General features: G+C 33.9%; 1 protein-coding gene across 5 annotated transcripts in view; it reads left to right on the forward strand.

The window, feature by feature from the left end:
- Positions 1 to 21,280, forward strand: part of TTC21B (tetratricopeptide repeat domain 21B) — a 35,930-nt gene extending 14,650 nt beyond the window's left edge. For all 5 annotated transcript variants that reach the window (XM_040561695.1, XM_040561693.1, XM_040561696.1 and 2 more), the window contains 17 exons: positions 206 to 363; positions 1,713 to 1,937; positions 2,678 to 2,916; positions 3,200 to 3,272; positions 4,275 to 4,385; positions 5,864 to 6,002; positions 7,828 to 7,934; positions 10,109 to 10,297; positions 11,048 to 11,158; positions 12,235 to 12,316; positions 13,006 to 13,156; positions 13,682 to 13,843; positions 14,259 to 14,454; positions 16,693 to 16,917; positions 17,902 to 18,022; positions 19,207 to 19,274; positions 20,206 to 21,280. In XM_040561695.1, the coding sequence (XP_040417629.1) occupies positions 206 to 363; positions 1,713 to 1,937; positions 2,678 to 2,916; positions 3,200 to 3,272; positions 4,275 to 4,385; positions 5,864 to 6,002; positions 7,828 to 7,934; positions 10,109 to 10,297; positions 11,048 to 11,158; positions 12,235 to 12,316; positions 13,006 to 13,156; positions 13,682 to 13,843; positions 14,259 to 14,454; positions 16,693 to 16,917; positions 17,902 to 18,022; positions 19,207 to 19,274; positions 20,206 to 20,283 (2,435 nt within the window). In that variant the 3' untranslated portion in view covers positions 20,284 to 21,280. The remainder of the gene's footprint in view (positions 1 to 205; positions 364 to 1,712; positions 1,938 to 2,677; positions 2,917 to 3,199; positions 3,273 to 4,274; positions 4,386 to 5,863; positions 6,003 to 7,827; positions 7,935 to 10,108; positions 10,298 to 11,047; positions 11,159 to 12,234; positions 12,317 to 13,005; positions 13,157 to 13,681; positions 13,844 to 14,258; positions 14,455 to 16,692; positions 16,918 to 17,901; positions 18,023 to 19,206; positions 19,275 to 20,205) is intronic.
- The last annotated feature ends 381 nt before the right edge of the window (positions 21,281 to 21,661 follow it).

Raw genomic sequence — 21,661 nt, forward strand, 5'->3', positions numbered from 1 at the left:
GCAGATGGAACAATAGGAAAAGTCTTAACTTTGACCTGGTTTCATTTCAGTTCAGAGCCACAATCAAAAAAGAAAGTATCAGTACTGCATGCATACATTTATTCATTCAATGACTACAAGTATTTAAAAAAAAGTTAGTAAATAGTGAATAAATGTTGTGTATTTAACATCTGTGTTTCATATCAGTTATGTTTTGACTTCCTAGGGGATATTGAAGCAGCCCATAACAATCTACATTACTGTCTTGAAAGGAATCCTTCTTATGCAGATGCACACTTACTGATGGCCCAGGTATATTTGGCTCAAAACAATACTAAACTGTGTTCTCAATCCCTGGAACTCTGTCTGAGCTACAATTTTGAGGTAAGTTCAACAAAAGAATGAATCCATTTTATTCAATCATCTGAAGTTTCTTGTATGTTTTTGAATATAATCTTTTAAAATGAGACTTCTGTGACTACATGTTCAGTATCTAAATGTTATATGAGCACAATTTGAATATTTATCAAAGAAATGACTAAGGACAAAACTAATCCCTTATTACAACATACTGGAATTGCCTTAGAATACAACAAAAGGATAATTTTCTCTCAAATTCTTATACAAATATTAAAAAGAGATAAAATAAAGAGAAGGCTTAATTCCAGACAAACTTTGCAAAAGTCGCTAAAAGCCAACACAGAAGGGCTTGAAGAGTGGTTCAGTGTTTTTGGACTTACTACACTAATGTACAATTGCTAATGGAATATATGATCAGATGCATGAGGGCCTCAGAATGGATCTGTAGTTACCTCTTGACAGTTCATGGTGCTTAAAGCACTGTTAAAGTGTATAAGCATAGCTATATGCTGTGTTGTCTTCCACTAACATTACATTTTTGTCTATCTTTTTTGTCCATTTGGAAGCAAACTTGGTAAGTTAAGCATTGTAGTAGAATAAATAAACTTCACTCTATTGCAGCAGTCCTCATTGGTTTTATTTTTGGGGGCTAATATGTGATGTTCTGTTTTGTTGACATCAGTGGAATTTTCTGTGATTAAGAATTAAGAATATTTTAATTAATTAGAAGAATTAATTAAAATTTGAATTAAGAATACATTAAAAAGCATTCTCTAGGTCTGAGTTATGCTAAGTTTCTTGACAGAACTTAGCTGAAAAGTTAAACATGCTAACGCTTCCTTGCAAGCATGCTTCCATCTTGGTACCTCTTTCCAAAAGATGGAAGAAAGCTGAAGGTTAACTACGTAATTAGGAAATACTGAAATTAGGAAATTTCCTTTATTGAGATCTCCTTTTCATGTGAAGTCTGTTTTAAGAAGGTAGAGATTTGGCAGGCACAACTTATGCCAAATAATAATTCTATACTTTTTTAATTGCCAGCTTAATGAATCGTGTACTCTAGTGTGGGAGGTGCTCAAAATCTATTAAAATTCAGTCTAGTTTCAAATAACGCTGTAAACTTCTTTCTGTCCCAAAGTCTCATGTTATGAAATAAGTTTTTTTAATTACAAAAAAACATGAAACTATCTCATTACTGTTTTGCATGTTCTTTGACAACTGTAATGTTTTGTTAAGTACATTATTGAAGCATATATGTGGAGGAAAGAAGTAACAGAGGCTAATATTTAAAAACAAACTTCTTCCAGGGAATTTGAATACGACACATAAAGTGAAATCTGGAAACTCCTTTCATTTTATAATTATTTTTTTAGGTGAGAGAACATCCTGTTTATTACTTAATTAAGGCCCAAACCCAAAAGAAGATGGGTGAATTATCAGAAGCTATTAAGACCTTACAGATGGCAAGGAATTTGCCTGGAATGAGAAAACATACAGCTTCCTCCAAGACCAAAGCAAAAAGAATTGAAATCGATGCAAGTGATCGTGTGTCTGTCTTCCTAGAATTAGTAGAAGCACATTGTTTGAATGGAGAACTGGTAAGATCACAAATATACCCCAGAACGAGTTTCCTTTTCCCATTAGCAGAAATCTTACGCTCATTAGCTTAGCATAGAAGACCATCACTCCTGCCAGCTGGATTTTCTCTGTAAAACTTCAAAGATGTGATATCTGCCTTGACATCTTTAATATGTGAAATTGTACAGAAAAAAATTCGTACATGCTCAATTCTTGCTCTGCAGAACCTGTTTAATTTTGAGGAGTGGATACTATCGATACTCACATGCAGGCATGTAGGTTCTTGTTATGTTGTCAGAATGCTATTAGAAATATTTTTGGATCATGTCCTTACCTTTGTGTAGCAGCATATTTACTGCCAGCTGCATCTGAATATGCAATAGGATCCTACATATGTCTGAGAATATAACATAATCCATAGAATAATGTAGCTGAAAGGCACCTCCAGAGGTCATCCTGCTCAAAACAGGACCAGTTACAGCACAGTGCTCAAGGTGATTTTTGGTCATATCCATGTATATATGCTACTTCAATGTTACTTTCTCTACCAATTTTTTTCTGGTAATTCATATCACAAATTCACATAATGAGTGGGGAAATAACATCAAAAATCTTTTAGCAAAAGAAATGGAAACTATGGTTTGGGTTGCTTTTTAGTTTTTGTTTTTTATTAATGGCCTCAGACATTCATTTGCTTATGGTGTCTTTATTTTTGGATGTTCAACAAGAAATACATTAATTCTATTTGGTTTATTTGCAGCACGAAGCTGCTATAGTACTGCAAGATGCCATTAATGAATTTTCTGGAACTCCTGAGGAAGTGAGAGTTATGATTTCAAATGCAGATTTGGCAGTTGCTCAAGGAGATGTTGAACAAGCCTTGACTGTGCTCCGAAATATCACACCTGAACAGCCTTACTTTGTACAAGCTAAGATAAAAATGGCAGACACTTATCTTCAGTACAGGAGAGATAAGAAGTTATATGCTGGCTGCTATAGGTAAAGTTTTGTGTTGTGTATATATTATTTTCCTAGGTGTATGTCATGGTAGCATCATGAGCTCCTTTTTTCCCTTTTTACTAAATGAGTCAGAAAGGTGCAGTGACATAATGAATTACTGTTGTAACATTAAAACAGTAATTGGAATTCCTACTTAGGAAAGATATCTCATTTTTTTTATTTTAAAAATAAAAATAATATAATATTGTCATGCACTGTTTGTTGTTTGAATACCAATATTGACTTGTTAAATATTGAGCAAAGTTCTGTCTTCTCTTTCCAGAGACCTAGTAGATAAAATTCCAAGTGCTCATACTCTACTTCTTCTTGGTGATGCATACATGAATATTCAAGAGGTATGAGCTTGCTAGAAATGAATAAGTGATTGAGTCATTTGTTGGCTTTGGCAAGTTGAGGCAATGTAGCATGCTGACTCTTACTCATTTGTAGTTAGCAAGCAAAGCGCTTAAGGGATGTAAAAAACGAAATTACTCATTACAAATGTAACTGTTCTAAATTCAAATTAAAAGCTATTGAAAAGACATTTCTCCCAGTAATCTTTGGGTGGAAATTCAAAGAGAGAATTTTTTTTCTTGAAGAATAGTCACCTATCAGGTAAACAGAAATCTGAAATGAGAGCTAAATTTAATTTTGAAAAAAGTTGGTGATATTTAGCATAGTTCTGAAGCTTAGAATATTTCTAAATAAGTTCTTACATAGAAAGCTTTTATTTAAAAATCTTAAATTACTGAATTCTGAAATATATATTTCCGAAATCCTTTGCGTTCTTGATGAACTGGAAATCTTATCCACTCTTTGTAAACCAAGCAGTGTGGTCAGGTGGACATAAAAATTTGAAGGATACAAAATTTAAAAATTTAAATTGATATTTTGAGAGAACAGATTGGGTTAGGACATAACTAATTGGATGACTAGTTTAGGGAACTGTAGGTGATTAACAATTGTTTTCTTAATAAAGATTTACAAAGCAAAATGGAATTTGTATGCTATACAAGGTGGAGGAGAAATGGATTATCTTCTCTGATACTAAATTCACTTGTGCTTTATATTAACTTAATTAGTATGTGCAGCAGCAGAGAAATCTCAGAGGAGAAAGTCTGAAATTAATTCAAACTCTTTTGTCAGATCCTTTCCATATTCAGCTTTAACATGGACATGCGTATTTAAATAGGTTTTATAGTTCGAGCAATCACACAGTGACCATTCTTCTCTCAGAATTATTGTAGTTTATGAACCAGTAGTATGGGCGCTTGTTCTTAAAAGTACTATCAGATTTTTTCTTCACACGTCTCATCTCAGTCATTGACTTTGGTGTTTTTTGTCTTTCACTGGTGAAGCCTGATGAAGCCATAGAAGTCTATGAGCAGGCCTTGAAGAAAAATCCAAAAGATCCAGCTTTAGCAAGCAAAATCGGAAAAGCCCTAACCAAAACTCATAACTATTCAAAGGTAATCTATAAATATTCTATCAAACTAATTAAGCGTTCAGTTCATTATTGTCAACATGTGGGCTTTGTCAGCTTTTGTTTTGTTCTTGAGTAGAAGAAACTTTTAATTTTATAGCAGTAAACAGACTTGTTACCCTGAAAGTAAGCTTGCAATGTAATATGTATCTGGCCAAAGTCACAGATATTGGTGGGTGTAAACCTGATGAATTGTAGTTCTGGTGATGTGCAGTTGGTATGGTCTTGGGCCTGCACTCAGAGCCATGATTAGATACTTCTACATTGGCTTAGCTTTGGCTTACTGTTGGAAAACTAGAAGACCATTTTGGGGAAAGCTTGTTACGTTTTATGTTTGTAGTGTTAAGAATACTCGCTTGCGTTTGTTCAGGTCATAGTTATGATCAGTTCAGCATGATTCCTGTCTTGGGCATGATATTCCAGATCTGTGTGGAATAATCTAATGTACTGTGATTAAAGGTTGAACTAGATGATCTTAAAGGTCTTTTCCAACCTAAATGATTCTATAATTCTGTGAATTCCTAGAGTTGTTTTGGGGGAAAAGAAACCTGTATTGTGATGGGTGTTTTATAGACTTCAATTTCTTTGTTTTGTTTTAAACCTTGGACTACATTATCTATAGGATGTTTAACCCTATACAGATAACATGTCTTGTGCGTTTTTAAATATCTTTTATTTCAAAACAATAAAAGATAATAAAACACTTCAATGTTGTTCTGGAAATGTAACTTTTCAACATAATTCCAGTCTGGATTTTTTTCTAACTAAAGCTAAGTTGTAATTCAAGACTATTTGAGTTGTACTGTGAAGTACTATTTTTAATAATTACTGAATAATAATTTTATAATAATAATTAATAATTTTAATAATTAATCATTAAAATATTATTAAAATAATGATAATAATTACTGAATAAGCTGATACAGAAGATAACGTTTTTCTAGATTAAATAGTTCTTTTCATTGATATTTGTCTATTTTTATTCTCTTTTTAAACATAGAAGACTCCTTTCTCTTAGGTTATTATTAGTTGGTATTTTTAAATTTCCAGTGACTTCTTACCTTCATATTTTTCAGGTAGACTTGGAGAAAATTTTTGTCCTTTGTATATAGTAAAACAGAACTCTTAACTCCAGTCTAACTCGGATTATATAACTTCAGCAGTTAATGAAAATGTAATTTAATTGACAGGGAACCAGATGAAGATAGTACGTGATAAAATGGTTTTAATGCATATTTAGCAAAATGTGGGCTCTGGTTATTTTACTTCTCTTAATTTTTGGAAGTCCAAACCTACAACTAAATGACATCCTTTTAATGTGGTCTTTATTAGAGAATGACTTGGTTTGTCAAGGAGCAAAGAAAGTAGAGAAGGCTCTAAGCAGTGTGTGATTAAAAATCTAAGTAGTAAGGTTTTTAAGAGTTGTCTTTAAATAATTCTCAGATTTTTGTTTGTTCCTTTTAGGCAATCAGTTACTATGAGGCTGCCTTGAGAAGTGGTCAACAGAACTTCCTTTGCTATGATTTGGCTGAGCTTTTAATGAAGCTGAAGCAGTATGAAAAGGCAGAAATAGTACTTCAACAAGCTTTAGATCATGAGCCTGGTATGAATATCCTTGATTTACAGCAAAACATAAAATTACTGCTATTATTTGTAGTTCCTGTGTGTCTGCAGGGAATAAACAAGTTCTAGATCAGTGTTCTTTGGAACTGTGAAGCACAGGGAACTATTAAATGATAAATATGCCCTAAAATAAGCTTCACATTTATTTAAAGATATTTTTGCTAAGTTTCTTTAAACTTTGAACATCTGTGATGGATAAAGAAGTCCAGGAATTACAATAGCAGAGCTCTATACAGGCAAGATTCTTACTTTTCTTTGCTAACAGAAGTTCTGATCTGAATTGATCAAGTATAGATGAGTCGTTCCTGTGCTTAGGGGATGGTTAAGTGGAAAATGGTATCCGTCAGGGCAGACAGAGACAACTGCTTGCAGATGTCTCTTAGGATCCCCTTTTATGTGTCAGGAATGTGTACTCACAAAGTTAACTCACGCGTTTTTTCTTCTGCTAAAAGGCTGTCAAGACATTTAGTGTGAGCTGTTGAATACTTCTTAATGGAATCTCTTTTGCAGTGGCTTAATTACAATACTTGTTAACTTTTTTGGCTACCTGGATAGAAAAACAGTTAGTATTATCCTTCTGTAAGCTTTTCTTATGCCAGTAACTCTTTTCATTTTACTAATCTTTCAGAATGTGTAGGATGTTCTTTATTCTCAAAAAAAAAAAAAAAAGGTTTAATGTTTTTTTCCTTACTTAAGCATTTGAGGATCTAACTTAATCATGCTTAAAACAGTTTAATCTTTTAGTGTGAAAAGATTAAATGAGTATTAAATAGTTTGCCCTGTTTACCTTAAAATCTTCTCTTCCATCTTAAAACAAAGCAAAGAGTACATAAGCTGCTATAATTTTTGTATGTCTTTGATATACTGCTTTTTTCCTTTCTGGAGAATGTGTGTATATCGTTGGCTGAGTTAATGCAACTTAATGAATAGTTTAATGTCTTTGATTAGAAATGCTAAAATAGATTTTGTAAAAGAAAAATAAAATATAGGAAGTGTTAGGGAGGGAATGATCTTACATAGGTGGCTACATTCTAGTCCCTGACTTGGAAGTCTGTCATGATTACAGGACTTAGACAGTTTGCTGATAGAGCAATACACTTACATTAAAAAAAAAGACAATAACAATAAATCCACATGGGGTTTAGTGGCTTTTATGTTTTAATATGGAACTGTGCCTGAGACGCTGCTTTGTCAATAGGTTAAAATGAACTCTAACTGGGGAGAGCTAGTCTTATTCTAATACTACCTTACGTGTGTGTGTTTTTAATCATTATGTGAAAGTAGCTTGGTTTTTAAATAGATATTAAAATTTTTAGTTAAAATAGCTGGTTGTATTCATGTCTATCTCTTTTAGCCTAGCAAAAGAAAGGTAGTTTGAGGGCTGACTAGAAATTTCATGAAAATCCTATGCTTTTTTGTACAGTGACACAGAATGAGTTTGTATATTTTTACTGCCTTTGAGAATGTTTTATATAAGAAGTACAAAGAATGGCTGTATTTGTTGTCCACTTAAAAGCTACTCTTCTATTTCTGAAAATGCAAATAGACTAAACAGCAATGTGTCTTGTATTCTTTTTGCATCTTTAAGCATCTTGGCCTTACAATCTACAAACAGAATGGGCTTTGATGTTTACTACTCCTATTGCCTCCTGACTCTGCACACAGAGTCAAATCACAATCATAAATACCTAAAAGTCAAACTGTGAAGTTTTGACTTAAGTTCTTGCCTGGAATATGTAGAGAACTTCGACTTTCACAGAATTAATTCTTGAAAGAATCATGTTTGTTTAATACAATTCTTACAGTTAATGAATTGTCTTCTATGATGGAAGATGGACGTTACCAGGTTCTTCTGGCAAAAATTTACAGCAAAATGGATAAGACTGATGAAACAATAGCTTCATTACAACAGGTAAAGGGAGAAAACCCCGTGAAAGCTTGCAATATCTTCATTTTTATCCCTTGTTTAACTTTTAACCTGGTTTCTAACCATATCTTTGTGAATGAGAAAAATGGATACATGGTAGTGATAAACTGCCTGTGACTGGTATGAAACAAAGAGCGAAAGTCTAAGGTTTTTGTGAGCAATGTCGTCTGAATTTTGGATCAGGCTTCTGGGTACTACTGGAAGCCTGCATTCGTACTATGTATTCATTTGTGTGTGGAACATAGTTTTTCACACATTCTGCTAAAACTGTGGGGGCAGGTAGGTTACCTATCCTTAGCTCAGCATTGAACACCATTCATGGAACAACCTAGGATAGCTTTCAATGGCTACATGTCACTTTCTTGTAACCTTTGTGTTTTTAATAGCAATGATAAGCTCTAATTTTAGAGTTGATTATTACCCCTCAATGAGGCTTGAAAGAGCAAAGCTGGAAGCTAGAGATGATTTAATTCATGTTGAAGATGTATTCTCACAAATCTTGAGTAAGAGGTTGAATCTCTCTCTACGTTCTTCTCTTTCATTACACCTCCAGTCTGGTACAGAAACAGGAAGCATTGGTAGTGTCTTTTGAAAAGCAAGTAAAGTGAATTATATAGACTGATTAGATAATTGTACGTAAGTAAATAGCAATACCAGTATGATTTTACTAATCTGTTCTTAAACCCTTACTATATTCTTTCTTATAATGCACTCTTTCTTTCTCAAAGCTGTCATTTTTCCATTCTTCAGTAAAACTTCCCCCAAAGTAATCTAACTCCTGCTCTTTTGTTTACGTATTTGAGGCTTCTTTACCATATGGCACTTCTAGCTGCTGTTTTTTCTGCTGTTTTTATTATCGCCCTTAAAAATATCCTTTGTACCCATTTTACCCCTTTCTGCCATATTCATTTAGACAAAAATACTTGTATTCTGATGGTTTCAGTAGAACTAACTGCTCAGTCTTGTTATTGCCTGTTGTTAAACAGCTTTCTTCCCTTGCATTTTCAGAGTGATGTTAGGAATTCCTTGTGAATTCTAGTGTGTTTAGATCTCCTTCTGGTTTGGTCAAAATGGTAGGGGGAAGAAGCAGTGCAGTACAGTTCTCTCCAGTTTATCAACTTTTAAATGAGCGACGCAGGTCTTCTGAGACTTGATTTAAATATTAAGATAGTTATAAAACTTCTTGAGGAGAAGGAGGGAGTCTCTTGTGTGGTAACTGGAGCGACAAGGTTGAAATCAAAGAAAATTGATCAGGTATAATCACCACTGGGCAAAACTATTTCCTTTTCTGTCCTCTTGTTCTTTTGTGACATCTGCTATTAAGAGAGCTCTGTCTCCTATTTTCTGCTACGGTTTTCTTAATCATTCTAAATGAAGAATCTCAGAAAAATAAAATATGAAGTCTGCTTGAATTTTTGCTGAGTTTTCTGTACTTAATGAGTTAAGTACATAGGCTTTCTGAATTTGGGCTCTTGAAGTTTTGTTTGTATGCCATATCAGAAGCTTAATTTTAGAAAAAGACATGTAACACATGGGTTGAATTCTCATGTCACAAGGCAGCTTGGAGACAAAAAGTTGTTAACAGGATAACATGGAGATAGAGAAGTTGTTCTAAGCAAAGCTACAATGTTTGTGTGCAAAAGCATTGCTTTTATGCTTAATAATGCAGCTTTGTTCAATGGTGGCCTACATCATTTTTGTGGTTACAGCTTCATTAGCAATTATAAATTGGAACATAACCATTTAAATTGGGGAAGAAGTTAATTATAAATACAATGCACAGACATGGGGAAAAATTAGATCAATAAAAATGTTTCATCTTAATTCAAATTGGTATATTTGATATAAATATTCCTTAGATGTAGTATTAAATTAACATAAAATTACCACCCTAGTGTTTAACATCAACAAGATGGAATCCCAATGTATTTCTTCTAAAATACTCAACTGTACACCGATCTAAACCACTTAGAAATCTTACCACTAGGTTGCTTTGCAGCATGTTTTTAATATGAATTTGGAGGAGGCAAGGCATCTGAGGGAGTTGTGTGCATGTGCATGCTTTTTAAAATGTAATTACATTATTTTAAAATAGCTTATCATATTGATTCCTTTGAAAAATGTTTACTGGTCATTTCTTATTCTTTTCCCCACACTAGGCTCGGGAATTGCAAGCCAGAATACTTAAACGGGCTCAGATAGAACAGCCAGATGTGGTTCCTGCACAGAAACAGTTAGCAGCTGAAATTTGTGCTGAGATTGCAAAGCATTGTACAGCCCAGCGAAACTATGAAAAAGCAATTAAATTTTACAAAGAAGCACTTGTTCACTGTGAAACCGATAAAAAGGTCAGTTCTCCCTCTGACAGTTTTGCATTGTTTTCATATCTAGCTATGCATTTTCATATTAACCACAGTGCAGAAGTATATTTGCAATTGTTTTTGCTTTATAATGAAACCCTCAAAGCTCTGTGTACATATTTGTGTTCTCTGCTTTGAACTTTCTCCCTTTCCTCTTAATCGCATAGGATAAAATAGTTGCATGTATTGCCAATTTCTGTCTATTTACATAAAATCCCAAATCGTGTAGTGGTCTGTATTAGTCTATATGGTGAGTCTGTCATCATGCACAAGAAGCTGTATGTGAGAATTTGTGAAGTGTTGCAGAGTAATAACAGAAATGCAATTAAGAAAACTGTTTCTGCTGGAATTTGTTTATATTCCAAAAGTAATCAGTGAATGTTAATGAGATATTTGCTTCTGTCAATGACATTGTAACTACTTGTATGTACACTTTTAAGAGAATTATTCTTACTGAAATATTTTAGTCTTCAGAGTAATACTATCTGAACATCTGTCTTCAATATACCTCTGGAATATCCATCTGAAGAAAAGTTTTATCTGCTCTGTAGGTGAGGGAATCGAAGTTAATTTAGTTATTTGACCAAGAGTCAACAGGACACAGTGGAGAAGGCTCTGCCTTTGGAAGCGAATTGTACCTCAGGCTCTGAAATCTCTCTCTGAGGTTTAATACTCATAGAACTGAACCAGCTTTCTTTAATCTTTGAATCACATGTGCTTATATGTTTTAATATACAGGCAATGTTGGAACTTGCACGTTTGTATCTTGCACAAGATGATACTGATGCCTGTCAACATCAGTGTTCCTTGTTGCTGAAGAATGACCAAGATAATGAAGCAGCAACGATGGTAATGTACCATTATACTAATTATGTATCGAATTTTTTTTTTTTGAGGTCTTTGTGTCTACAATGTGATGGATTCATAAAATGGCTACAGCATCAAATTTCAGAAACATCAGAAAAATCTATTGCAACAAAATGTTTTTTTGTTTGTGCTGGATACTGATTCAATATTAAGTTTCTATCAATCTTATCACTTTATCTCAATGCAAAATGCATGCTTAATAGTATCAGTGGAGAAGTGGTAGTTGTAAGATTGACTAAGATGTGGCTTAATTCATGATATATTAAATTATGTAATGGTCAGGGAAGAAGTTGAATTTCCAGCACATCAATATTAAAGCAAGCATCTAAAAAACCTGCCAGAAGTTAAGAACTGTGAACTTAAGGTGTTTTTATGTCCTTTTTGAATCCTGGTTAATAGCATTCCTATCTAACCTTTTTTAATCAACGGATTCTCTATACATGGTCTGTATACTTTCGGCTTATAAAACAGCTTAATAGACTGAGCAGCTTTCACTTTAACACATAAGGAGTGAAATGATTTTGGAATGGGAATAACTTATTCTATCACATCAGGTAACGTCTGGAATTTATTCTAGTATGGCTCAAGAATGCGGGTAATAGCACTCTGAATACATTTTGTTCAATTTACTCTTCATTAGCTATCTCTCAGCAGAAAGAAACTGAAATGAACTTTTTACTTCCTCTGTTGAAGTGCGCTATGATCTTTCTTTTTCTCTAACTTGTAAGTTATTTGCTTTTCTATATGCTTAATATGAATTTCTGGGAAATAAAAATAAGAATGAAAGTATGTGAGTGAAAACAAAACATTTTTGAGAGGTATGTCGAAATGTTTTATTTTGTTTGTTCTTTCTACCTTAAATGAAACATTGAGATGTGAGTCTGTACCTGCTCATTATTGTCCTGTGTCTGTGTAAGGTGTTTATTCTCCAGAGATTGAGGGGTGGGGATGGGAACCGGCACCATACTTCTTGTGAAATTCCTGCAGCACTTTATAGTTTCAGCTCCCATTATAAAACAGAATCTGTTTTGTTTTCTATAAATATGTCAATACTGTAGATGATGGCCGACCTCATGTTCAGGAAGCAAGACTATGAACAAGCTGTCTTTCATTTCCAGCAGCTCCTAGAACGCAAGCCAGGTGAATATTCAGTAGTGATATTTACAATTCTTCGACACGTAGCTCTAATGAGATACAGGCACAAATCTGGAAAAAACAAACAAACAACAAAAAAACTTGTATGTTTAAAAAGAAATATCCTATTTAAAATGTAATGGATATTAAAAACAAAAACTACCACTGTTTTTCTATTAATTTACGTTGCTGCAGTGTGATCGTTTACCTCCAGCTAAATACAACTAGTGTTATTTACTTGGAACTGTAAAGTACTTTGTGCAATTGATATTTTAAAATACAAACACATGTCTAGGATTTTATTTCTAGGTTAGTAGAAATTTTCTAGGTTAATAAAGAACACAGCAGACAGGTATAAGGTTTTCAGTGGTTTGCAAATTATGACCAGAGATAGAGGTATTAAAATAATATAACAAATATAAAGCTTTGTAGTGGACTTTGAAAGAAGTTATAAGTACAGCAGATGTTTTTGTTCTTGAAAGTGAAGTACAGTTACACTCTTCTTTATGCAGCTTTTCTAGAAGTGTTGCAAGTATCACTTGATACCTTTTTTCCTTATATCTGTGGTTATTATGTAATATGCCTTATGTATTGCACTGTCACTTTTGTATGAAGAACAAGACAGGCTCTTCGCTTCTAAATCTATTCGTACAACAAATAGTTAAAATGATGTCCTGATTTATTTTTATATTTAGATAACTATGCAACCCTCTCACGTTTAATTGATCTGTTAAGAAGAGCTGGGAAGCTAGAAGAAGTCCCAAGATTTCTTTTAATGGCTGAAAAATATTCTTCCAGAACAAAGCTCGAACCAGGTTTTCACTACTGCAAAGGACTGTATCTTTGGTACTTGCGATTATAATTAAAATAAGGACAACTTAATGGTGTACTACTACATATTTAAATTAACTTTCTTGTCATCTGTTATCATTCAGAGGTGCTTGTTATCTGTCAGAGGTGCTAATTATAGTGTGATAAATACTATAGCAGTACTTTGCTTAATTTCTTAGTGGGATTTTAGGAGAGGCTTCCTTGTCTCTTCTGAAATACTTTCCAATGAGCTCCTCTTTAAAGCAAAGCTATTTTATCTTGCATACATCTTTCATATTTCCTGCTTGTTTAAAGGGATGTTCTTGCTGGTTCAATGATATAATACTGCTACTTTTCAAATTTAGAATTTCTCATGCTGTTTTTAGTTTGCAAAAACAAGCTTCTCTCAATAGTAGACATGCTTTTCAAAACTTGTATAATTAATGCATATAATTATGTGATCTGTCTTCTAAATTGTTGTGATTCCTCTTGGGTTTTAGATGGGACTTGGGGCAGTAAATTTTACTTGCCTAGATTACAGTATTGTAATTTTCTGTCCAGGTATACAGGTGAACCAAATGATGCACTCCGGCATTTTAATAAAGCTCGAAAGGACAATGACTGGGGACAGAATGCAGTCTATAACATGATTGAAATTTGTTTGAACCCAGACAATGAAACTGTAGGTGGTGAAGTCTTTGAAAATCTAGATGCTGACATAAGGTAAGTGAACGAAGTATATGTTGCTTGGATTCTTCTGTCAACCCATCCACCCTGCCTCTCAATGATGTGTCTTAATCATCTAAATTGCTAGAATTTCTGAGCTCATCTAATGTTTTGAATACCTATTAGATTGTGTGAGACTATTCTGAACTGTGAAATAAATCATTGTCAGACAGAAAATATAGAGGATTTTGTCTGGAACTTTAGCCACTTATAGCATTAAAGGCAAGTTGTAGATAGGTTGGAACAGCCATTGTTACAGAAGAGAATCAATGTAGAATGCTTGTATAACAAAGGCATGCGTTTAGCGTGGAATCTGTACTAACTCGATTTATTTGGTGTACAAAAATGTAGTTTTAGATATGAAGGTAAATATTTAAACTTTTTTTTACAAATACTTTCTTTCTGATAATAGCAATTCAACAGAGAAGCAGGAATCCGTGCAGTTGGCTGTAAGAACAGCAGAAAATCTTCTGAAGGAACTGAAGCCTCAGACCAGTCAGGGTCACATTCAGCTGCGAATCATGGAAAATTATTGTCTCATGGCAACCAAACAAAAATCAAATGTTGAACGAGCACTGAACACTTTTACTGAAATAGTAGTGGCTGAGGTTAGTAACCTCTCTCGTTTCCTCATTCATCTCCCTTACACTTATTATGGTTAATTAGTCACACAGTTTACATTCAGAAAGTGATGTCTTACTACTACTATTTTAAGATTTCTTTCCTATGAAAGAATATTTTAAAAGAAAACAATACACAAAAAACAATATGGTGAAGTAACATTTAAGAACTTCTGTACTGGATTGCAAACTTACAGCTCAATTATATGGTAATAATGCTAGTTGCCTAAATGTGAGTAGGCTTTTTGGTTTGAGTTCTTGGGTTTGTTTTTAAATTTCCAGTTGGTGTAGTTTAAACATGGCAGGCAGCTTAGCACCACGCAGCCACTTACTCCCCCCACAGTGGGATGGGAGAGAGAATTAGGAAGGTAGAAGTGTGGGAACTCATGGGTCGAAATAAAGACAGTTCACTAGGTAAAGCAAAAGCTGTCCATGCAAGCAAAGCAAAAGAAAATTCATTTGCTACTTTCTGTCAGCAGGTGCATGTTCATCTGTTTCCAGGAAAGCAGGACCCATCATGCATAACTGCTTTTTGCAGCAACTGCTCTGAAACAAAAAAAACAGTTAAAACATGTGTTAGTCACCACTATTTTCATTAAAAAAATCCAAATCATCTACAAGCATCTGTGAAGAAAATTAACTCTGTCACAGCCAAAAGCACGATACCAGTCTTGGCCAGCAGCTTGTCAGATGATATAAGTACATCTAGTACCTTCATTCTTTAAGCAAAAACAATTCAATAGAAGTGCCTTCAAGCACTTCATGACAACTTAGCAGAATTTAGATTCTAGGGCAAGATAATGCATGTGCATAAAATCCATTCTTATGATCTGAGTCTTCATTATTTTATAGCTACTTGTATTCCTTAACTCTAGGATTAACAAAGAATACTGTCACTTTTCAACAGTTTTTTATTTAAACAAGTACAGACACATTTAGTCTATCAAAATGCCAAGAAATATCTAAGTTGCTACTAGTCACTTACTGTATACTACTACCCTGTTCCACCCACTGTGGCTGAGCTGAGTATGATGGTCCTTTTCTTCTGTGTACGGCAGTTCGGAGAATCAGTGTCACTCTGCCTCCATTACTGGCTTCCCATTCCTGCTCAGAGTTGATCTTATGTTCAGTGAATATGCAGTGTTTCTCACATGGTGGCACAGTTCTGGCAGGAAGAATGCTCCAGTTGATTTAGTCTTCTCTCCAGATTTACATAAAATAGGTTTTAATCCCTTCAGAGTAAGAGAATTGAGCCAGTTCCATCTTGGGAAACTTCTAGGGAAGTACTCTTGCCTTGGCTATTACAGGGAAAAAAGTGATTACTGAATTCCATTTTGAAAGACTGTAACATGCAAGAAGGTTAAGCACTAGTGATTATTGATACATACTAGGTGTGACTGTTGTGGGGTGTAGGGATGAGCTGATGATTATATGGAGGAAGGATTGGGGGGGGAGGGTGTGCATTTTTTAGCTCACTATGGCAAGCCTATTTACAGCACAACCCCACAAAGACATGTAGAGGCAGAATACCAAGGGCACCCAGTAGCGAGCCAAGAATGCAAAGAGGGGGAGAGAAACTTGTAAGCTAATGGAATCATGTGTTCAGGATATAAAACCCATTGTAGGAAGGGCAAGACTTTAAAAGTCATGCTTCTTACATTTTGCTCGAGGCTCTTGCACAGAATGGTGGCTTTTAAGAACCCTGTTTATTGAGTAGCTTTCCAATACAGGTAGTTTAGACTTGTAAGCCTAGGAGCTGTACACCTAGAAATAGGAATCTGTGTCCCTGTTACTGACATTCACAAATTTCTAAAAGTAGAAAATACTTGTATTGTAACTTCAAGTGAATTCAGTTTCATCAGAAGTATTTATTTGTATATCAAAAGTTAGTTGTATCAGAATGTTTATTGTTGAGATGAAGTATATGTGGATGCTTTCAATACTTCCTGAGCCTGGAGAAGGTTGTCGTGACCCCAGCCAGACTAACATTCAGCCTCTTAAAAATTTAACCTAGTGTTTATTATTGTGATTAGTATTATAAGAATAACTATTGCACTAAATGGAAAACATCTTTCTAAGATTGGATGTTCTATCTTTAGTTCCTGCAATTTATCTTTTATTTTAACTTTCTGGTACTGTATCAGAAAGGTATAAACACTTAGATTTTTCTTTTCTTGAAAGCAAAATCAAAAATCATTTAAGTAGTTACTATGCCTTTTTCTGCAGAAAGATCATATACCAGCACTCTTGGGAATGGCCACAGCCTACATGATCTTGAAACAGACTCCACGAGCCAGAAATCAGTTAAAACGGATTGCAAAAATGAACTGGAATCCCATTGATGCAGAGGAGTTTGAAAAGAGTTGGCTTCTGCTTGCAGATATATATATTCAGTCTTCAAAATATGATATGGCAGGTGAATTACTAAAACGATGCCTTCGTCATAACAGGGTAAGTGACTGCACATTAGAAATATTTTAATTCATGTAACTTTAGTTTTCCTTTGAAACATGGAACAGGCATGGCACAGGAACAGATCTTAGCTCTTGTGTTGTTTTCCTCATCTTTGCCTTTTTCCTGATCAAGCTGTTCTATCTGTTTCATTTTCCTTCACCTGCGGCACATCCAGTAGTCTAGTTTCCTGTAGATATTATACTACAAGCTTGGGGTACCGTTTATACTGTGCAGATTTGGTTTAGAAAAAAGAGCTCCAGGCATGGCTACACTGTTTGTTCCAGTATGCTCTGATTTGAAATCTTTTCATCGCTTTGGAAGCCTAACTAGAAAAGAGTGAAGTTAAACAAAGAATATACTTTATATATGAATATTTCTTTGCTCTGCCTTTGTAAATGAGGTATCTATCTTCATAAAAGCTATATTTATTCTCTTGAAATATTTAAGCTGTGGGCAACATGACAATATATGCTTTTTACAATATTTACAATACAGTCCTATAGTAGTTTTGTTTATTTTCATAACTTTTTTCTGCTTTATTTATTAAACAGAGCGTTCCTGTATGAATTAGTTTAAATTTAATAGTAAAAATTTTTATGGAATTAAGTTGATATATATGTATGTTTAACAATAGCTTTGCTTGTGTTTTCTTCTTGTGCTTAGTACTTTTACTAACTTAGTAACTGAAATGTAGCTACGGGGTTCCTGGAGGCACTAAATATTTTTTTTGAAGGAGTAGTTATATTGTCCTCTGATATCTATACTTGTCTCAGATTAATTTAGGATGTCACTCTGCAAAATTCCATATAACTGATTTGTATTGCAGATATTTTTAAATCAGGACTATCTTGTCATCAAAGGTAGTACAAGTATCACTTAAGCTTTCCAGTCGTACTGATCTGAAGTATTTAAGCAATTAAGGTGTAATTGCTTAAAGGTGTAACCTAAATAAAATCTTGAATGAATATTTATATTTTGCAGTCCTGTTGCAAGGCTTATGAATACATGGGATACATAATGGAAAAGGAACAAGCATATAAAGATGCAGCAATAAATTATGAGATGGCCTGGAGATACGGAAACCAAACAAATCCAACAATAGGCATGTTTATGTAATGTATACCTATCATTTCAGGCAATATAGTAAGAATGAAAACACTACCGTTACCTGAAAGACTGTATTTCTCTTTCTGTAGAAAGAATTACTGGTTTTCTTCACATAAAAACTTGAGCTATTACTGCAGCTATTTAATGGTCTACTTAAGTCTTTAGGAAAGCCCCTATGGCAAGAGGTGGAAGTCTTATGATAACTAAGAAACGTCATCTCACTGATTTTTAGTATGAGGTTTGGTCTGAAACTCTTAGGAAACTCATAGTTGGCTATTATATGCTGTCTGTAAGTACAGTATTCGTTTTGAATAATATATTTTTATAGTAATGCAATATGTACTAGCTGTAGTACTTTATACCTGTTCTATTATCTGAGGGTGGTAGATCATTGACTTGTTTATTACTATTTTTTTTACAGGTTATATATATATTATATATATATATATATGAATTAAGATTTCAAAAACTATTTAAATGGCTTTAAATACTTATCTTAAAATTCAACATAAGCCGAAAACTTGAGATAGTACCCAACTTCTAGTTGGGATGGTTAATTGAAGTCTAAGCTAGACTGCTACACTTGTAGACTATTTCATATAGGAAGCCCTTTATAAAACTTAGATGTTTAAAAATCTCATTTTGTTTTTCTATCTTTAGGAAAATACCTTTTATCTGGAAAATATCAGCCTGATGTGTTGCTATGGGACTTAACTATTCCACTTTGACTGGACTTTATCTGTGGTCTGCTGACAGTGGAACAGAATAGCATTTTAATTTCCCAGTTTGTTTTTGGTATCATGACTTTTTGCCCTTTAATAATGGAATTCTTTATTTTCTTAATAAAGAACATGGCAGGTCACACTGAGAAACCCTGTAGGGTACCACATTAATTGAAGAAAGACAGCCATTATGTGTACTCTGTAGAAAAAACATGCTCTCCAAAATGTCTCCTTTTGATTCCAACCGAGCTATTTATCAGTGTGTAAAGGAAATTCCTCTACTATTTAAAGTGACTTTCAGTAGAAATCTTGATATTTACAGGCTTACATGAGAGAATATTTGAAAACAAATATACAAGCTATAGAAACTTACGGTGATAAAAATAAGCTTTAATGTGATATTTTACTAATTTAATATGGAAACTGAAATTGTCATTCTTTCCCCTTACGCTTACAGGCTACAAGCTGGCTTTCAATTACCTGAAAGGAAAGAGATATGTTGATGCAATCACTGTTTGTCATAAGGTAGAATTTTGCTTAATGCTCTCTCTGCTGTAGCTAACTTGTTTTACATAATGATCCTTTTTTGTTTACTTTAAGATTTCTAAAATAGCTTAATATCATCAGAAAAAGACACTTTAAGTATTCTCTACATAACCAATCTGCTTTATCCAGAACTCCCTGGCCATCAGGTAAATGAGAGGTGTAGTGGTTGGCTATCAAATGTGAAGGCATATTTAAGTGGCAGTGGCTTTTTTTGGTTCTGTGGTTGCTGCTTGTAAGTTCATACAGAATTGTAGCTGAAGGTAATAATAAGATGTTAATACTGGAAGACATTGTTAGAAAGTAAATTCCTTTGTGTGGTCCAAACACGCATACACTAGATGCAAAATAATAAAGGGCTGTAATTTTAGAGCCAGAGTGGACATTGATATAAGTATTAGTATTAATAACAAAATTATATTTTGTGCTTGGAGGAGAAATGAAGAGAACTAGAAATGATAAATTAAATGGAGGGATAAGGGAGAGGAGGGAATTGGAAGGCAAGAAGATGGAGTGGATAGGGTATAGTAAGAAAGAGCCTGAGAGAGTGAAAACAAAATCAGTGTATCACTGCAGAGAAAGTATTCTTGCAACCTTGGAAATGTCTCTGGAGGCTGCTGTTCTTAATGCACGCATTCCAAACCACCTAGAGGCTTTAGCCCTTGACCCTTGCATTTTTCCCACTAAGGTCACAGGGTAGCATGAAAGGGAAGCAGCGTCTCTTTGGTAAAGTTGTTCTTGACCTCTGTGTGTGGTAGTGTGTAGCTACAGATATTTATGCGTTCTTACATGAAACTTCTCACCTTATTGACAGTTTTAGAATGTGTAAGCTCAGTGATGAGGGGGATAACTACCCCAGTATTCTTTCCTTTCAGACAACTGTTATGTTGTGTTTTTTTTTGTCTTTTGACAGGTGCTTGAAGCACATCCAAACTATCCGAAGATCAGAAAGGAAATACTTGACAAGGCCCGTGCATCATTAAGAACATGACTTTTAAAAAAAAAAAAAATCGAAGCTTATCAACTTGTTTGTTTAATCTGACTTTGGAAACTATTGCCATGACAGTGACCATATCAGCACAAATTTATTGTGAATATGGAATTCAATTTCTGTGAATATGGAATACAGTTACATTGCATTAGAAATCTGGCTTATTTCCAAGAAAAATCTGCAGCCCTGAAAGGAACTGTAGTTACTCAGCAGAGAATACTGCTTATGTGTATGGTATATGAAGTGTCATCTGAAAATAAAAAATAACAGAAGTAAGGGCCACAAACATCTCTATAAAATACTGCTGAAGTATATTTTGGATAACAAGTCCAACTTGGACACTAGTGATTTACTTCCTGGAGGTATATTACCCATCTACTTCTCAAAAGTGAATATGCACTCCACGCTGTGGAGTACAAGTTATATATATACTATACTGCAAGTAATCTATACTGCTGTGTGTTTTAAAGAAAAGAGTAAACATAATAAGATAACACTTGTATGAATACAAGGGTGTACGGTAGTTTCTTTTCAGAGAAACGGTACATAGGAGATAGTGCAGTCTTATTCTTTTGAGTTCCAGCATTTAAAAAAGTTTTAAAGAATGTAATTCTGTATTCTTTTGTCCATTTGAAATAGCACTCAAAACAAAAGCCTGTCCTAACCTAGTGCAGGATTTCTGTCTTTGCTTATTGTTGAGATGCTGGATCTTGGTTTAAGTAATCTGTTCATTCAAAATTTCTAAAGTATGATTTTATTTTTACATATACTGTAAATACACTTGAGTTTTTCAAGATTAAAGTAATTGTATACATTGTTCTAAAACTTTGATTTTTAATGAAATTGTAATATTTAAAAATAAGATTTTATATAAATATTTGGTAAAGGCTTTTAAAGACTATGCAAGTTTTCTACACAGTATTTATTCTCTACTCATGCTGTGTGTTATCAACCTGTCTGTCAGATTTCCACGGAGAAAAATATTTGTCATTTTTAACTTGGAGTGTTTAGCCTTTCAATATCATATGTGTAGACAGTACAGTCATATGTGCAGAAGTTAATGCTTGTTTCACTTTTTTCCAAAAAGCAGATTTATGTGGCTTTGTTTTGATTACATGGGATTGTGGTCTCTTGTGTATGTAACATAACTGTGGCCCTTTAGGGGATCAATAGCAAGTTGTGAATGACATTTTGTTAGTCATGACTGACTCTTGTCAGTAATGCAGAATTTCTTCAAAAACATGCCAAACAAAAAACATCGGTGCACTGTGGTATGTGTTTTTCAAACGTACCTTGGTTATATGTATTTGACTAGAAAAATATTTTGGCATGAAGAAAAATCTTAAAACAATTACTAAAATATCTTAATTTTGTTTCC

This window comes from Cygnus olor, chromosome 6 (assembly GCF_009769625.2).
Source record: "Cygnus olor isolate bCygOlo1 chromosome 6, bCygOlo1.pri.v2, whole genome shotgun sequence".
Lineage (NCBI taxonomy): Eukaryota > Metazoa > Chordata > Aves > Anseriformes > Anatidae > Cygnus > Cygnus olor.